At 50.1% G+C, this 11378-nt stretch overlaps 1 protein-coding gene across 3 annotated transcripts in view; it reads left to right on the top strand.

The window, feature by feature from the left end:
* Positions 1 to 156: 156 nt before the first annotated feature.
* Positions 157 to 11378, top strand: part of ZC3H18 (zinc finger CCCH-type containing 18) — a 64378-nt gene continuing 53156 nt past the window's right edge. The window contains exons 1-2 of one of the 3 annotated variants that reach the window (XM_087419809.1): positions 157 to 325; positions 7098 to 7693. In XM_087419809.1, coding sequence (XP_087275935.1) covers positions 7112 to 7693 — 582 coding nt within the window. In that variant the 5' untranslated portion in view covers positions 157 to 325; positions 7098 to 7111. Of the gene's footprint in view, positions 326 to 700; positions 1441 to 7097; positions 7694 to 11378 lie in introns of those variants that run through there. The other 2 variants (XM_087419810.1, XM_087419811.1) reach the window with 2 other exon arrangements.

The following is an 11378-nucleotide window of genomic DNA, read 5'->3' as shown; positions in this document are numbered from 1 at the left end:
CCGGGAGCGTGGCCTCTGGCGGCGCCTGCGCCGTGGAGGGGGCGGGCGCGCGCGCCGCGCGGCCGCGCGGAGGGGCCGCACGGAAGCCGGAAGGAAGCGGGCGGAGGGCGGGGCGGGCGAGGGAAGCCCGCCGGCCCGGAGGACGGCGGTCGCGGCCTGATGACGTCGCACAATGGCCGGCCCCCGCGGGTAGTGGAGCCCGTTTGTTCCGCCCGCGTCGCGCCTCGAGCCGGAGACTGTGAGGAGCGGAAGGGCCGAGGGACGCCTTCCCCGCGCCGTCCAGACCCCAGCGGAGCCGTGGCCCCCTCCCCGCCCTCGCGCTGAGGTAAGCGGCGGCGGCGGCGGGAGCCGGGCCGGTGGGGAGGGGAGGCCGAGGCGGCCGGGCGGGGAGCGTGGCGGCGGCGCGGAGCCCAGGCCCGGGAGCCCTGCCGCCGCCGCCTCCGGGGAGCGCTCCGGGCTGCGCCCCCGGCCGAAGCGTGGCTCTCGGGCCCCGGGAAGGGGCCGTGAGAGCGGCACGATCCCGCGCTCCGTCCGCGGCGAGCCAGCCCAGAGCCCTGGACCCCTCGGAACTCGAGCCCCGCGCGGCTGCCTTGGCGCCCTGCCGTGGAGTTGGTTCTCCCGGAGCTGTCATTTCTCTTCCGGGACGTTCGCGGGGCACATGTTTGCCGCCCGCAGGGGGGGCACGCGGGTCGGCCCTCACAGGAGGCCGGCCGGGCTGTCGATGGGCTCTTAGGGAACTTTGAGCTCGCTGGAGCCTCCTGGAGCTTGCTCCCTCGGCGTCACAGTGTGCACAGGTTAGACGCGCTGGCTGTGCCCCAAGACGCGCGCCACTCTCTTAGGATGTGAAACTTTCCTGCGCCTTTGGTCAGAAGCCGGAGGGATGATGCTGGGTCCTTGGGATAAACTACTGCAGCTGTGATGCTGGGCGAACTTGAGTGGGAGACTGCTAGTCTTGCTCCTGCTAAGACTTAACTTTTCCTGAATACTTTATGACGGCCGACTTTGCTGGGTAGGGTGGTTGATCACTTTAAATGAGCTTTGTCCAGCAAACTCATTTGCAAGAGTAGGTCAGACTTCAGATGCGTTTGGGGAAAAAGGAAGAGGAGGGTGTTTGACATCCGAAGTACTGTTTGGGAGCGTAGCAATGGCTCTCATCCTTTCTTCTTAGAGACTCACCTTCATCATAGTTCCCGCAGAGTGGTCCTTTCCCAGAACCGAGGTTGGGATTCAGGGTGAGCCTCGACCCAGGCTGATTCCCACCTCCAAGCCCTGGGAGGGGAGTCTGTCTGACAGTTTTACAATCTGAGCACGTATGTAGCCCACCCAGCTATGGAAACCAATGGTATGTGTCCCAAAGGCTGGAACTCATCTCCAGTTTGGGGTGGGAAATGCTCAAACATTGTAAGAAAGCTTTGTGGAATCATTTCAGAGGGCAAACAAGTAAGCTGTGGCCTTGCTCACGTTTAAAGAGGTTTTTTGTTTACTTTTTCACAGCTACATATCGTCTCAATGTGAGACTTACTTGGGAATTTTTGGTAGTCAAGCTTAGTCATTTTGGGGGTGCTGTCACCAGCCTTGACATCCTTCCTTTGGATGTTGTAAATCCATGAAGTTATGAACCAGGACTTTAACCAGCTGTAGCAGAACTGAGGCGTTCAAATAGGGTCTGCTCTGTTGAAGGTCGTTATCCCAGAAGGCTACCTTGCATTTCACTGGTGCTCCTTTGCCAAAACCTCTTTAGAACTCCCGTTTTGGTAGTAAATATATAAGTGTATGAGAAAATCAATCTCATACAATAGTCACACCCCATGTTTGACCAAAAATTGTCTTACCTGGCTTGGTAATTCACCTCACCACCTCTGAATGGCTTCCTGTGCTTTCTCAAAGTGACCCACCTTGAGGAAGACTTGCTGCCACTGAGAGCGCCAAGAGAGTGTTCTACAGGTCACTCAAAGAGAGAGGTTCTCAAAATGTTCTGTGCTTTAGCAGTGCCATTGGAATCAATGTACAGCCTTCCGGAGTGACGGCTGGGAAATGAGACAGCCCCACTCTGCATCTGAGTTCTGGTATAGTCTTCTAAAACTGGCACTTCTTTCATATATTTCTGGTGAGCGACAGGTAGTTTATCAAGTCACGAGATTTTCGCATTTATTCATTCGTTTATTCAACAAGCATTTATTAATCACTGTCTGCCAAATGCAGTAGGCAGTGGAGACACAAGGATGGACACTCATTATTCCATCTTGGGGATCAGAGGACTAAAGAGTGCGCAGTTTTGCCGGGAGTGGGTGCAGGCGGTTGTGTGAGAGCTGTGAGCCTGGGAGTGGTGAAGACATGGCCAGACCTCCATTTCGTTTTCTACACTTAAGAGGCCACAGGTTTCTCCCAGCACCTGACAGAGAGCACCCACTTAGATATTTGCCAAGTTGAATTAATTTCACAACAGGGCAGACATCCAGAGAGACAATTAACCTGCCCAGAGCGGGCCTGGAACAGAAGCCACCTTCTGACCCCAGTGACACTTCTCCTCTTCTGCACAGCAAGGTGTGACTCAGGGTGCTTCTAATAAACAGGTAGATTCTTCGGCTTGTTTTCTTCTGCAAGGTGTTCAGTTCTGTGCAGCTTCGGATTATGAAATCCCAAGAGGTTCCATAGGGAGAGAAGAGATGTGACTCCTTTCCTCAGGAAATTGTCAGGACATACAGTAACTATGTCCCAGTGTGTCTAGGACAGCTCCTGATCATGCCTGTGTGGCTGTTAATGCCCCCTTTCAGTCTCAAGCGTGTCCCAGTTTAGACAGTCAGTTTTGTGGTAGCTCTGCTCCTAAGTGCCAGCCACTTGCTGAGTTAGGGGAGCACAGAGGTGAGTGTGAGCCCTTCCGCTCAGGCACTTCATGGGAGCTGAGGGGGTCTCGCAACAGACTTTGCAAACAGTCGCAGTACAGTGTGGTAAGTATGGATACATAATAGACAAATGGACAGTATGCCTAGGGCAAGAGTTCTTAATCTGGGGCCTATGAGTGGACCTCAGGAGGTTTTGAACTCCCTAAAGTGGAAGATAAATTGCATATGTCCAGGTTTTTCTAGGCAGAGGAGCCATCCCCTTCATCCGATTCTCAGAGCAGTCCATGCTTTCGCAAAGGCTGAGTGAGCACCGCTGACAGAGCTCTAGGCCCCCCTTGATGGTGCCAGGTGCACTCAGGACCGTAGGCTCTGCCACCTTCTGGTCAGCGCTGAGAACTGCCTGTGAGAGTTGGGAAGTTACCTTTGCGTCCTTGGAATGTCGAAGTGATTTCCGTAATTCAAACTGTGGAGGGCATGCGGGCTCAATAAAATTCTTGAAATTATTTCCCATGCCACAATACACCAGCCTTTCAGGATCTTAATTTAAGTCAGCACTTCCTGTGGTGTTAGTATAAAGGTGTGCACCTTTTGGGGGTTTCTTTTATTGGATTCATGTTTGGTGTAAGTGCCTAAGATTCAAACTTCAGACAAGTTCAAAATCATAAAATAAATGACGGTTGTTACAAGTCGAATCTCCATGTGATCATCACCATTTTTAACTAATAGTTTATACAGATCATATAGTAACTTTTCCATCTATATGAAAATGTGTGTTTTGGGTTCTAGAAGGGCTAGGATAGCAGTATAGATGGACCAGCAGAACACTTTAGAAGGGAGAAGAGAACAACAGGCAGAATCTACTGGTTCAGTACAAGTCCCCAGTTTATGCATGGGCTGTGTTCCAAAAGAGAATTTATAAAATCTGTTTGGAACTTGGGTCCCATTTTCCTGTAGAAACAATGGCAAAAAATGAGGGTTGGTTCTTAGGCAGGGAGCGGAAGCTCATTTCATGCATAGTACAGGGCTCTGACTGAGCATGCGCTCTAGAAGCAGCTCTGAGTTGCAGTCCTGGGGTACCCACTCAGTGGGCTTGTGGCGCAGTTTCCTTGTGTCGGAAGGGGAACATCACTTATTTGGAAGGTTAATATGAGGAAATCGGTCAAATGCCAGACACAGGAGTGGTCTCAGCAGGTGGTGGGGCTGTGGGTTTTATTGCCGACGTGGTTTTAATAACAGAGTCCTGCATTAGTAGGTCCTCAGGCATTGGTTGAGTGAAACGGTGAATGCATTACCCCTGAGTGCTCCTAGAGACTTGAACTGGATCTGACAGGCATGATAAGAGTATTGTTTCCGGAAGTTGAGGATTACCTTTACTCATCTTCACATTAATTCAGTTTAAATTAAAAGGTGTGGAGCATGTGCTGGGCACATTATCAGGCTTGTCTTATCTCCTTGTTGCAACAACCTTATAAAGAAGATACTGTTGTCTCCATATTTCAGATGAAGAAACTGGGGTCTGGCAAGTTTACATCGTTTGTCTAAGATCCTAAAGCTAGGAAGCAGTAGAGCTGGGGGTCAGGTTCTGCTCAGAAGCACACACTGATTGCAGTATCCCCTGTGTCACATAAGGATACAGCACACCAAGAGGCAGACTTCCCACTTGACTGGCCCGTTTGCATTGGTTCCGATACTGAAGTTAGGCGCTCTTTTTCTTCTATTTCTCACTCTAGGATTTAAGTTCAAGTTTTCCAAAATACAAAAAGCAATTTGCTTGGACCTAATCATAACAATGAAACCAAAGTGGAAACCATTTTGCACCTGGGCCCCAGAAAAGGGCTGTGACCAGGTTATGAGAGTTTGTGGCTGTGAACAGGATAGTATGTTGCCAGGCCAGTGGCAGGCTTGCAGGGTTGTTTTCTGCAGAGTATCAGTTGTGCAATTTTTAAACTAGTTTGAGGGGGCCTTTGATTTTGGATAACAGTTGATTGGTTTAAGAGGTAACTTTGTTTCCAAGGTTGCCATTAGACTGTAAATGTGAGGATCAGCATTGATCAGGTTTCATATGGTAACTGGTTCTGTGTGACTGCCTGCCTACAGGGCACCAGGGGCTGGCTTAAGCAGGTGGGAGACAAAAGTCCCTGCCAGAGAAGATTTCGTATATACACTGTAATAAAAACTAGACAAAGATAGGCATAGGATGTCATACACAAAGGGAAATCTTATGTGTTTTATTAATATCATTAGCTAAGGATGAGAGAGGGGAGGCTTCCCGTTCGCCGATCTTTCTGGAACAGTAGAGATGTAGGGCCTGAGCAGCCGGCCCTGTCCTTGGTAGCTTCTTCACCTTGCCCGTGGCCGTGGCTGTGGGAGTGCCGTGTGCGATGACAGGCTCTGCCCTCTGCGGAGAGCCCAGGAAGCCACGGGGTAGCCTCAACTTTCCATTTTCAGCAGAGTACACCATTTTAGGACTAACTTTTTAATAATTCTTTTCAATAGTCCTACCTCTGGAAAATATAGTTAGAAAACCAAAAAGTGAATCATTTTCAAAACTGTCTACTTTTAAGTGACTTTTGAGTAAACTGGTTGGTTTTTAAATTTCTATTACTGCTGACCAGTTAGTTTATCTATAAAGAGATATTTTCTTTTTTTTTTTTTGCTAAGGAAGATTCGCCTTGAGCTAACATCTGTTGCCAGTCTTCCTCTATTTTGTATGTGAACCGCCCCGTCACAGCATGGCCACTGATAGACGAGTGGTATAGGTCTGTGCCCGGGAACCAAACCTGGGCCACCAAAGCGGAGCACACTCAACTTAACCATGAGGCCACCAGGGCTGGCCCAAAGTGATGAATTTTAAGTGATTTGTCCTAATGTGTGTTCAATTATAATAATTTCCATTAATAGCAAAAAAAATGTTTTCAACTTCATGTTCAGATACCAACTCTTGGTATGTGTGTCTTTAAACATGGGTTCTCCTTTTGACAGTATAAATTTTAGATATATACTTATATAATACATAACTATCTTTAGTTATCTAAGTACATAAAATAAACTTATACATTTCAAGTATGTAAATATACGTGCATAGGTTTCCAGATCTCGCTGAGATACCAAGCAGCATAACTGACATACATTATTTGAAATAAAAAATTTTGAAGGATCAAGTGACCATTGAACCCTCTGCTATCCCTGTCATTTCAGGCTAACTCGGTGGTGACTTGCTCCACCTGCAGGAGAATGGTCGGTGTTTGCTTACCGACTGTTTGGTGTTGATTTCACACACACACACTCTTACCCCACCTTATGCACTCTGTGTTTAAAACAAGTGGAACAGGGTAATGTCTTTGCACATTGAGGTGGGAAAACCAGAAAGTATTCACTTTATGATAAAATCTAGATTAGTAAAAATAGAAATGAAATCTGCTAAAATGACACTGTTAGCCTTTTTACATAAGAAACTACTTAAATATGTAAAATTTCCTGCCAGAGTTCTTTTCCTATACGTTCCCATATTTGAAAGGTGGTTCTCAACTTTCCCATGAGAGTCACAGGATGCGTGAACACCTTCTTCTGGGCATCCCGTGGCAGCTCCAACATACAGGTCTGCGGTGAGGCCCAGGGTCTGCATTTTTGAAGATCATCCCAGGTGATTCTGATGAGGCAGTCAGGGCCATACTTAGAGAAGTGAGTTCGGGAACAGAGACAACCCTCAACCTAGGGATTCCTAAAGACGGGCCCAGGTTTCTCCTCCAGACTCTTCAGGATGACTCCAGAAAAATGGTCAGAAGCATGCCTTCAGTTATGCTGCCTCATTCCATAATGCAAATTCTTTTTGAATTTCAAAAGTAGTTTACTCTCAGAATCCAAAAAGCTGTCCCTTGCAATTCGTGTCTTATCGCTCACGTTCTCTTAGCTGGTCTATTTGCACTTGTGAGGAGAAGGGGCATGCTGGGTCTTTCTGCCAGGTTGCTGCAGATGTGAGGCATCTGCACAGTTTAGCACAGTTTAGCAAGCACAGTCCACCCTTGTGGAGGCGATGTGTGCAGTGACAGCCTGCCGTCCCCCCAGTGGGACAGCCAGCAGTGGTGCTCTGCAGAGTAGAGTCTGGGATTTGGAGGAGGTGCACAGGGCCCAGTGAGGTGCAGGTCCGGATCCTTCCTGCTGGTCAGAAGTGAGCGTGGGGCCAGGAAAACCCGGGGCAAGACTGACTTTCCATTTTGCTAAGTGCTGTGAGTCTGTGTTCTCTTTCTTTTACAGAACTGTGGGTACCGATGGATGTGGCCGAGAGCCCTGAACGGGACCCTCGCTCTCCAGAGGATGAAGAGGAGCAGCAGGGGCTCTCGGATGATGACATTCTGAGGGAAAGTGGGTCTGATCAGGATCTGGACGGAGCTGGGGGGAGGGCTTCTGATTTGGAGGATGAGGAAAATGCCATCCCGGGACTGAGCCAGGAGGAAGAGGAGAGTCGCTCTGACGAGGAGGACCAGGACCAGGACTCAGAGGCTCAGGAGCTGAGCGGGGGCCCGGCGAGCCCCCCACGTGCGGAGGAGGGAGACGGGGGGGAGGAAGACCGCACAAGCGACCTGAGGGACGAGGCCTCGTCGGTCACCAGGGAACTGGATGAGCACGAGTTAGACTATGACGAGGAAGTCCCTGAGGAGTCGGCCCCCGCAGGGCAGGAGGACGAGGCTGAGAGGGCCGGGCCTGAGGGCGATGAGGAGAAGGGGGCAGGAGCTCTTGGGGAGGAGGGGCCCGAAGGTGCTCACAGTGTGCAAGACAAGGAGCCCCTGGAAGCTGCCAAGGAGAAAAGGAAAGAGGACGATGACGGGGAGATCGACGACGGGGAGATCGACGTGAGTATGCCCAAGCTGTGAACAGGGTGCCACATAGCGCCCCAGACCATGGGGGCACCAGGACCAGGGCTCCTCATGGGGTTGACTTGGGATTCGCTCATCACTAGAAGCAAGGAGCGGGGCGGAGGAGTGCAAGGAAGGGAGAAGACTGTTCTGAGAGCAGTTGCCATGGTAATCAGGAGGTGCTAAAAACCGGGCAGGAGAAATAGGCGAGGTTCAGAAAACTTGTGGCTGCAGTCAGGAGCCGGCCGGCCGACTCCCCGTGGACCCTCACTCGCCTGTCTGCTGCTCTTGCTCAAATACCCAGCACCCATTTGTTTTTAAGTTTTGGATTTTTTTTTTTTTTTTTTAAGCAAGTAAAGAGGTAATTTCTCCCTTTGTCTCTGCTGTCTTTAAATACTGAGTTAGCATTCAGCTAGGGCCATCATGAGTTTTAGTTCTTGTCAGGTTCTTAAGACTAAAAAGGCTCTAGAGGCTTCACTCCAGTTCTGTCTGTTTTGGGGTTTTTTTGGTGTGTGGTGTTTTTTGTTTTTTGGTTTTTTTTTGGTGAGCAAGATTGGCCCTGAGCTAACATCTGTTGTCAATCTTCCTCTTTTTGCTGAGGAAGCTTGGCTCTGAGCTAACATCTGTGCTCATCTTCCTCTACTTTATGTGTGGGATGCTGCCACAGCATGGCTTGGTGAGGAGTGTGTCAGTCCTCTCCTGGGATTCAAACCTGTGAACCCAGGGCCACTGAAGCGGAGGGTGGGAACTTAACCACTAAGCCACCAGGCTGGCCCCAGGTCTGTCTGTTTTTTTAGGCATTTAACTGTGCCCCATGGCCTGTCCTCTGGTGAGGGTCCCAGCTGGGCCACACTTCTTTGGGAAGTGTCCCTGAGAAGACCCTCAGGACTGGATAAAACGGACCTGTGTGTCAGAACACCTTGGCTTTTGATCAAGCCGTCACACTACCTTATAGTTTATGTAAATAATCTGGCCTTCAGGTTGAGGAGAAGGGAACACTGGTAATACACTATCTGAGATATGGGTAGGTTGGATTTTTAGGACAGGTAATCCTGTTGACAGCACTTTCATCATGGTCTTTAAGAAGCTGAGTTTTGGGGGGAAAGAGTCTGCAGTCCTACTGAATAATGCTCTTACTCAAAGGAGTTGAGAGCGACAGAGCAGATTGAAATTATCTGGGGTTTTTCAAGTTCCCTAGGGAGGGAGACGCTTCTTCTCCAAGAGTCATTGTGGTGAAAAGTGTGTGGAATGTCTCAGAAACGTTTTGGGTTGAGGAGGGAAAGGTTGCGGGTTAAATACTTACCCATAGGTTTGCCGGAAACACCACACTCCTCTCATGGTGTGTTGGTGTGTATGTGCTCAGTTCATTTTAAAATGTGGCAGTGGCCATGGTTGTGCTGGCAAATTTACAAAGTTTTAGACATCGCTTGTCTAACTTTGGTTCCTAAGAACAGAACTTTGTGGGCATGTGTTTGTGTGTCTGTGTGGTCACAGCTTAGAATTTTAGATCTTTTATCTTCTCACAGCTAGGCGTAGGAGGTGGTCTCCTGAGTTAATAGCGTTGCTTAGTCTTACCTTATTTAAAAGGATGCTGTCAGGACATCATCATGACAGTGTCCTTGGGTTTTGCTGGCTATGCTTCTCTTACACTTTTGGAAAATTCACCTCTACCACAGGGCTGGCAAAGGGAAAAGTGATGCTGTGAGACTCAAGGTAATTAATTTGGATGAAATTTTTGGCAGAAGATGAAATCATTGGTTGAGATTGCCCATGAGTTTGGTTTTTCAGTGTTACAGAGAAAAGCCACGTCTGTGCCACCAGGGAACATGGGGACGGCCTGGGGGCTCCTGATTTCTGGGATGCTGCAGCCCGGGGGTTCTGGGTGGCCCATTTCCTGTTAAGAGAGGACCAGTTGCAAACTCCTCTTTCTGCAACTGTTAAATAAGTCGTAGGGGAAAATTCATCTACTCTCTTGCCTTTCCATGATCATATGGGGTGAAGCGTCTCTCCCTACGGGTCCTGGAGGGCCTTGGCATCACACCATTGAGCTTAGATGTGGCAGTGTGGGACATTGGGTTGAACTGAGCCAGCTCTAGAAAATGCCTATTGTCTGGAGATTTGCTGGTTTCCCCTAGAAGCAGCATGTGAAATAAAAATCCAGTTTGACTTTCTTGCCCACTCAGATCCTACAGTTGGTTGGCCAGTTTGGCTTTTTTCACCCTGCTTGGCACTTTCTTGTGAGGGGCCCCACAGCCCTGTTGGAAACAGCGTGCTGCTGAGGAGACCAAGCACAGCTTCATTCAGCCATGGGGAGTCAGTGTCCTTCCACACCACAGACCGTACCTCTGACATGAGTCATCCCTGTGGGTCTGTGCTCTCGGACACAGCACTGGGGGCCCCTGCAGTGTGCCAGGCTCATCATAACGCACTGGGGTGTGGCAAGGCAGAGCAGAGCCCGTCCCCACCCTGGGGACAGGCCGACCTCAACACGGGATAGGGACACTGTGAGTGATGACTTGGGCCCACACATGAGCACACCTGCCCTCCAGAAGCTTATCTGGTTGGTTTTTGCTCTTGCCCATGCCTGAGCATTCCATGCTCCTCCTCATCTTTAACTGTTGGCTTAAATGTCACCTCCTTTAGGTAGGCTCTGCCTCTGCCCCAACTCTCCGTCATACCTACTTTGTACCTTTGTGCTTCCACAGTCTCAATTAACCGGGTCATTAGTGCTTTTGTTTCTGCTGCTTCCCCACTACCCCCGCCTCCAAGAAAACATGTTCTCTAAGTCCGGACATACTTGGCTCGCTCTCCACTAACCCCGGGACCTGGCACGCTGTAGGCAACCAGTGACTGCCTTCTGAGCGGATAGATGAGCCCCAGTTGTTTTGGGGCCCGTTAAAGTGGAGTGCCATTGAGATGTGGAGTGCTGGTGGGCAGGTCTACACTGGGAAGCCGTTCACATAGAGAGGCGGTTCAGGCACTGGGTGTGGGTGACCAGCACCAGCCTAACCTAACACCGTTGGAAGAACCTAGTGTAGACACGTGTCAGTTCGTATACAGATAACTACTGCTGGTTCCTTTTCCTGCTCTCCGTCCCAGTTCCAGCCCTTCACTCCCCGTCAGCTCTCTGCTACAAGGTTTGCTCTGTGTCTGCAGCAAGCACGCACTCCCGTATCTTTCTTTCCCAAGATACCCTGTTGGCATTCCTGCACTGTATCCTGTTCCCTGTCCCTGGGTACATTTCTCGGATGGAGAGGAAACCAGAGGTGTGCACTTGGGTCCGTGAACAGCCTGCTCCCAGCCGGCCTTTGGCCTTGGCCCCATTTGTTGAAATCCCTGCAAAGTCACTTGTCCTCCTGGAAAGTATGGTCCTCTTCCCTGTTGCTTTTAAGCGCAGCTCTGATATCGGAGGCAAACTACCTGGATGTTTTTATGAGGAAGAAACGTGCAGTCTGGCTTACACCTCAAAAATGTGCGTTTGCTGACCCTTGAAAGTTTCGATGCCCAGCAGGGGTCTGCAGCCCAACTGAGTCCAGGAGGCTCGCTCGTGTTCAAAGTCCCCTCCGGGCATCTGCTGCCTGTCTCCTGCCCTCGGCATCCCACCCTGAGTTGCTGGGAACAGCTAGGTGGAGGAGTCTAGGAAGCCGTGCGTGCGATTTACCCTCCTTTGAGCTTTGGAGAA

Source organism: Ceratotherium simum, chromosome 30, assembly GCF_057802395.1.
Source record: "Ceratotherium simum simum isolate JZ-2026a chromosome 30, ASM5780239v1, whole genome shotgun sequence".
NCBI classification, from domain to species: domain Eukaryota; kingdom Metazoa; phylum Chordata; class Mammalia; order Perissodactyla; family Rhinocerotidae; genus Ceratotherium; species Ceratotherium simum.
Note: the sequence above shows the minus strand (reverse complement) of the source record. Positions and strands in the feature narration are given on the sequence as shown.